Source organism: Malania oleifera, chromosome 9 (genome assembly GCF_029873635.1).
Source record: "Malania oleifera isolate guangnan ecotype guangnan chromosome 9, ASM2987363v1, whole genome shotgun sequence".
NCBI classification, from domain to species: domain Eukaryota; kingdom Viridiplantae; phylum Streptophyta; class Magnoliopsida; order Santalales; family Ximeniaceae; genus Malania; species Malania oleifera.
This window is the reverse complement of record NC_080425.1, coordinates 15,503,640-15,510,863: the sequence shown is the minus strand read 5'-3', so window position 1 is coordinate 15,510,863 and position 7,224 is coordinate 15,503,640. Positions and strand designations below refer to the sequence as shown.

At 35.4% G+C, this 7,224-nt stretch overlaps 1 protein-coding gene across 1 annotated transcript; it reads right to left on the bottom strand.

The window, feature by feature from the left end:
• Window positions 1–2,412: 2,412 nt before the first annotated feature.
• On the bottom strand, window positions 2,413–5,509 carry LOC131163656 (uncharacterized). The gene is made up of 4 exons (XM_058120305.1): window positions 5,391–5,509; window positions 4,358–4,947; window positions 3,278–3,343; window positions 2,413–3,054 (listed from the first exon to the last, which is right to left on the bottom strand). Exons 2-4 carry the CDS (start codon window positions 4,928–4,930, stop codon window positions 2,587–2,589), a joined length of 1,107 nt encoding a protein of 368 aa, XP_057976288.1. The 5' UTR covers window positions 4,931–4,947; window positions 5,391–5,509; the 3' UTR covers window positions 2,413–2,586.
• Between the last annotated feature and the right edge of the window lie 1,715 nt (window positions 5,510–7,224).

Below are 7,224 nucleotides of genomic sequence, written 5' to 3'. Positions count from 1 at the left end.
AAAATATGATATTATACTGTATAATATTACAGTTCAATCGGTCTAGTGCCGTGACAATTTAGCCGACCTATTGTCGTGATATTTCAGTTGGCCCAGTGCCGTGATCATATATATATAACAGTTTATTTAGAAATTATGATATGACATATTTTACATAGAAACATGAAATGAGTTATGTTATAGTTATATTATGAAATGTACTATATGATAGCAGAACTCTGATGGATTAGTTTAATTTTAGAGCACAGTACCGTAACTATTATGCCAGATTAGTGCCACCACACGTCTCAGATAGAGTGTTGGTGATTGGATAGTTGATTGAATCTAGCGAAGAGTAATGTGCCCCCTAGTAGTCCGGACCAGGCTGGACAGGCCAATCGTACTTACAGACGAGTCAATTTTGGCTTAGCGTGGTAGACCATTGTTAGGTCCCGCCTACGGACTACACAACCCAATCATGTGGGGGTAATACATGATATCAGCTAGCTATCCATTCAAGGGAGAATTTTAGTATTATATAGAAATAGCAGATGATTTACATGTTTATAGAAATTTATTATGACACGGTTTGCTTATGTTGAGAAATTAAATATGATTTTACCAGACTTATATAAGTATGAGTATAGATTTCCTGATTTATCATATACAGTTAATTATGTTATAGTTAATTATGTACATTATATGTTTATAAAACAATAGAACTCATGTTGCCACACACTGATGATAATCTATCCTACTTACTGAGAGGTGTCTCGGCTCAGAATTCAAATATTTCAAGAAATCCAGACAGACGAGCAGAGCGAACTTCGAGGTAGAAGAGGAGTTGGTACAGTCCTAGGTTAAGGGTAAGTGGTTGTGTTGAGAGATATGTTTTGTATAACCCCTAAGATATTTTATGGATTTTTGGGGATGTACATGTATATTTATGAAGATAGAAGAACATTGGTATTGTATATGAGGTTCAGGTATATTATGTTTTCCGCTGCATAGATAGTATGTATTTATGGACAGGTATCCCCGCTACCCACTTTGGGTCCGAGATGACATTGTAGATGTTATTATTGGTATGAGAGTAATTTTACATTTTTAGTAGTATGGAAACAAAAATGTAGCAGAATTTTCGAGTCGTGACAATGGAAATCTAAGGAATGTTTAGTTTTGGAAAACCATTTTCATCTTCAATTTTATTTTTATTTTTTAAAAAGTAAAAAATAATTAATTTTTCATTTTTACGACATTTGTATGAAAAAAGTGAACAATAAACAATTTTAGCACTATTTGCGTGTGAAAATAGTTTTATCTTCCATTTTTAAATTTTCAAATACTTACAAAAATACCACTTTTCCCAATTTTTCAAATTTATATAGAAAAATTAGAAAAAAATAAATATTTTCATTATTTTCTAGATTTCATAGTCTTACTTTGCATATGAGAGCATGGAATATAGATCTTGGACTTTTTTTTGTGTGTGGATTATATATAGAATTTCTCCTTAATCCACACCAACCTAAATTCAAACTCAAAAATACATGATTTCACATATTACCTTACATAAATTTTGAAAAATTAAAAAATAAGTTGGCTTTTTTGTGGTTATGTTAAAATTTAAAAATAAAAAATAAAAAACTAATTTTACATATTTAAACAAACTCTTTATTTTCCGCCTTTTTAGTACGAATCTTATAAGTGAAAGTTTTTATCATCTCTAGGAAACTAAAAATTGAAAAACATTAAATATTTTCCACAACTAAATTGGTCCTCATATTCCAACAATCTCAAATTTTGTTGGAAAGTTAAATTCTATGAACCAAAAGTTGACTAAGAGTATACTACTACAAAGTTCACTTTATCATAAAAAAGTTTCAAACATTGAGGGGTGAACATTCATATTCTAAAACTTCAAGTGGGCCGCTTGGGAGCATGAATTTTAAGTTTTGGATATGAATAAATTTAGACAAAATTTAATATTATAACTCTATATTACTTTTTGTCTGCATCTACACAAATCTAAATCATTTCCAAACCTCTTCTTCTAAATATAGGGTGAGGAGTGTCTCCCACAAATATAGGCTAATGGGTGTTGCTAAATTTTATCCTTTCAAATATCACCTAACACAAGATGCGAGGAGAATAGAAATTTAGAAGGATTCATTGTCACTGTAACTACTTGATGGCCTTCGCCAATACTTGAACATCAATTTGTCCTATACCAAAAACAGGATTAATTGTGCGTCTCTACTGTATGTACTTGTTTGTACTGGGAGCCACGTGATCATTTAGTTCCAATACGTACGTACTATATATGTATACTGAACAAAGTTTTAGGTCGGTCCAATGAGTTCCCTCTCGAGTCCTCATCCTCGATCCGCCACAAGATCCCCAGCAGCGGATGAAACAAATGACGAAATGTGGAAGCCAATTGGCATTAGATGCATGCATATTATGCAGGCTAGGAAGAACTATTACTGTGCGTATGTACGAAGATTTGAATATAAAACTATACCAGCTGCTTGGTCCAGCCTCTTCAATTCTCCAGACCATACAGTTGAAAAGAACTGCTCTTTTGGTTCCGAAACTGGTTACTAGCTAATCGGGGCAGATCTCGGCAAACGCGGGTAGTCTTGTTCTTGTCGATCTTCCCCTAGTAGAACTGGAGAGAACACTCTGTATGTATGCCTCAACTTCATCCCTGCTGCTCGTTGGCAGCTGCTGATTTTCATTGGCAGAAGAAGAAGAAGACGAAGAGGAAGGAGGATCATGAGGTAAGGTAATGTCAATGCCGTCGTCCTGGGGTAACCAGCTGCTCCTGCTCCTGCTCCAGCACGTGCTTGCTGTGGGGATGCTGGTGGTGGTGGTGGTGGTGATGGTGATGGTAGGTCCCCGGTCTGCAGGGGTGATATTATTGGGCGAGGCTTTTTGGGGAAGGGGTGGTGCAGCCGGCGAGCCTGCAGCTGCGGTGGTGACCGCCGTGGATGCAGCGGGCTGATGATGAACAAACCGGCATTTGGAACCGTATGTGCAGGATCCTGTGCCCGTGTATGATTTGCAGACCATCTGCATGCACTCCAAAATTAGTATTGCGTCGCCTCTGTTGGGATATTTATCAGAGAGAGAGAGAAAATAGAATAATTAATTATTGACGCCGAAGAAAAGGGCATCCCATTTTGTTCAATTCTTTTAAAAAAAAAAAATTATTTTCCAAAAACTTTCTAAAGAGCACCATTTGATCGATAGAGCATGAGTGGACGAGGACATGTACCAAGCATAATTATATTACCTCAGATAGTCTGCTCATCTTGTTGGGAAAGCGAGTTGGGCGAAGCTCTTCTTTTCCATGCGCAAACTGAAGAACCAATAAGCGAGATATTGTTCCATAATATCGATATTAATATATTCCATTAGGTAAACACATGCATGTAATATTCACTTATGATCAGCAAGATCGTGAACTAAATGATATATCCTTCAAATTTAAGAAAAATCAAATATGGCCTGCAATAAATATGCAGGAAGGAAGGATTGCATGCGCTCTCTATTACTTACGAAATTTAAATATTATTAGAAATATAAAGGTTATGGTTTATAAATATATATTACTTTTTTATTTTTTAAACTTTTTTAAAATTCAGGTGTCTCCTTTATACTATTTTAAGTGGGATATCAATCCCCAAGGGTACATAACCTTCCCTCATATACATGTATTGGTTAAAGAGAAATTTTAATCTTAATTTCATCGAGGGTAAATTATTTTCATTGATATGTATCTAGCTATCCACTCATGTTCATGATTTGACTCCAAAATTTTGTATGGTAATATCTTAAATGATTAATTATACAAAAATTTTGAATCCAATAGCATATAAATTTATGAATAGTATATAAATTTGTTGCGTTATAATGCTTTATTCCACTGTTCTTCCTATTGTCATTATTAGACACATTGAATATAAATCTGTTCTGAACTGAAAAATCATAAATAAAAATTAAATCACAAACAATGCAACATATTTTCATAGCTAATCACGTGAAAATATAAACATCCAGTCAAAGAAAAGCAAAAACTGAAGACTAACTATAAAATCAAGTCTTTAATCCAATTTTTTCTTTTAAGCGATGGAAGGGAGTAAATGTATGTCATATGTAACAAATATAATAAAGAAAAAGCCTCTAAGTTAGTATACTGCACAACAGGAATCTGTTTGCAATCCCAACCAATACTATTATTAGATTTTTGCACACGACTAACATGATTTTTTTGCTCTAACCATAATCCACACCAGACAAACTCCAGTAATTAAGCATGATTTTTGCTCATGTAAACGGCGGATTTTCAGAAACCAATTCGATTCGAACTCACCTGACAGTTGGAGCCGTACCGGCAACTCGCGAAGTCCTCCCACGGACGGCAAATCTCCGTCTTGTAACAACTATTTCCCGACGTCGTCCGCGACGATCCGCCAGAGTCTGACGATGCCGACGATCTCAACCTTCCCCCCGGCACCGACCCTACAAGAATCCCGTCCATCACTAGCACATCCTCCTCCACCTTCACCGGCGTTCCGAACACCGGCGTCAACCTCCCCGCCGGCGACGGCATGTTTTCCATCACCGAGAGCGGTGACGCCATTGAGCCGCAGCGGGAGGATAAGCCAGTGCCGCCGCTGTTTCCGAGCCCGATCGTCGGACGATATTTCGCCGGATTGGCGGTCGGAGTACTGAATGTGTCGCCGGTGGAAACTATTCCGGCTGCCGGAGAACCGGATCGCAGGTACCTGATGAGTGCGGAGTCTACGTCGGAGGCGTACGGATCGATGATAGGACTATTGGACGTGCAGTGACGAGTTTTCGGGACGATAATGGGCGAGACTGTGCCGTTTATGGCCCTCAGTTTCTGAATTCTCGGATTGCTCTTACCGTAAAGGCCTTCCATGAGTGTAGGCGAAGCGTCTGCAGTCGCACAAGAGAAAACTGAAACTGTTCCATTGATGTCTACTAAACTCGTTTTGTTGATTAGAGGAACAAATTTATGCGAAACTTCAACTGTTTGCCAACTTGAGTTACTTAGTTCAAATTTTGAATTCCCGCCCAAAATTTTGAAGAGAAGTAGGTTAAATTTGAGTTGTGTGGTTCAGCGAGCAAAAAGAAGGAATGTTCATACTGGAGTCCAAAAACAAGAAATGTACGCGGAAAGCATAAGATTTCCAGTTTACGTTCCTGCCTAAAATCGAGATGATCAGGCCAGAAAATATCTTAATGCATGAACAGCTACAAGATGCAGAACGACTCCGCGATTACACCAATCGCTGACCGATCTTCATTGAATTTTGAAATTCAAGGAACAGAGATTGCGATAGAGAACTTCAAATTAATTCGACGGAGAGTGCAAATACCTGAGAAATGGCAAGCTGTATGGTGCTTCTGAGACAGAAAGAAAGATCGAAAAATCTGGAGATTCGGAGAAGAACTTCTTAACTGCAAATCTTCAAATAATTCCTTGCATCGTCGGGGATTCGCTAGAAGAAAAGAAAAGAACGCGACAGGACCACGAACAAGCTCTGTTTCGCCGATTTAATGCCAGGTACAGGTTTCGAAGGACGCGGTGCATGTTCAGAAAAGTACAAGTTGATGGCTGGACTTAGAAGATCCAACGGCCGATGTCACACAGTCGAACACCATATCAAATCAAAACCGTTATTTTTTAGATCGGGCCCACAGGCTTTCACCGACCCCGAGAGAAGTTACAGAATAGATCACCTCCTCGCGCCCAGCTTTGTTTAGGAGCCAGAATAGAGTTTTATATTTTATATTTTCTTTTTTAATAAAAAGTTTCAAAATTTTCAGCTTTTTAAAAAAAAAAAAAAATATTAAAAATTCATATTGAAAAACTAAAAAAGACAAAAGGTTCGATTAATTATATAAAAGTTAATTTTATTTTTCATTCCTATATTTTAAAATAATTAGAAAAAAAAATTTTAAATTTTCAAATATTATATAAAGGATTAGAAATCTAGAAAAAGCATTAAATATTTTTTTAACTTTTCAATCCAAATTTGGAAAAATAAAAAATAAATTTCGTGTTTTTATAATTATTTAAAAATTAAAAATTAAAAATTATTTTTTTTCCACAAGTCAATAATGCCAAAACTCATTATTATTTTTTATTTTTTTAATTCTTTAAAAAAATTAAAAATAGGAAATGAAGATTGCTTTCCAGCCCTTAGATGCTCTCATATAAAAAATTGGGTCTCACTTTCTTTTTCTTTTTAAAAAAATAAATGATTTTTTTAAATAAAATTAAATTAAAAAATGGGATTTATACATCAAATACCAAGACATGTCATTAAAATTTGGGTTTTCATTTCATTTTGAGGAAAATTTAAGTTTTTACGAGATCCGACAAATAAAACATCTGTACTTGTTGAAAAAAAAAAAAATTAAAGACTTTTCAAATTATTTTAGAAGGGAAAAATTTGGTTTGGAAGTATGACTTTCCCAGAGATTGAATTAATGTTTGTTTAAATAGATGAAAAATCAGTACAATTTATAGCATTACATTTTATTCAAATCTATAAAAATTCAAAGTTACATTATTACAATTTGTCTAAGTCCTTACAAATTCAAACAACAATATATGCAACAAGAGTGGTTGGCTCATGTAAGGAGGAAAAAAGAGAGCTTGTCAATGATTTATAAAAGAAAAGAAGAATGATCTGAGCATCCGTGTCATAGGACAATAGCGATCGAAGAACATAACCAAGATGGTGGTCCTAAACCACTTACAAATCCCTAACATCTATTAGAGGAAAGTTGCCTTGTCCTTTAGTTTGTTTTTTAAGTCAAAAGCAAAAAAGGTAAGTATGTTTATATGAGGCAGTCATTTTCATGGAGATGCACTAGAAACATGCCCTATGTTGTGATTGGTGGCTCATTTATTGAAATGATTAACTTACATAAGGAGAAGAACATAGTGCAGCATAGAAATATGCTCTCGGTATCTCAAACCATCGACAGTTTCTGGAAATCTTAGGAAAACCGTTGATGATTTTGTTAACTGGGTAGCGAGACTGATATTCAAAATTTGAATTTGAATGTTAAGTTGATTGGTTTTTGGGGGGGCAACCTCCGAAGGAAAGTCTATATATTCTTGTCCGAGTGTATTGTGAGACAAGAGAGATCATTTTGATAAGTGTATGGTGTACCCAAAAATTTCTTAGTAAAATTCTT

What these genes read in the sequence shown, in the direction of transcription:
- LOC131163656 (XM_058120305.1), bottom strand. Translation starts at nt 4,930, where the DNA reads ATGGAAGGCCTTTACGGTAAGAGCAATCCGAGAATTCAGAAACTGAGG. An exon ending in GGTACGGCTCCAACTGTCAG is followed by an intron (nt 3,344 to 4,357) that starts GTGAGTTCGAAT and finishes TTGGTTCTTCAG; the next exon opens with TTTGCGCATGGAAAAGAAGA. An exon ending in AGATGAGCAGACTATCTGAG is followed by an intron (nt 3,055 to 3,277) that starts GTAATATAATTA and finishes GAGTGCATGCAG; the next exon opens with ATGGTCTGCAAATCATACAC.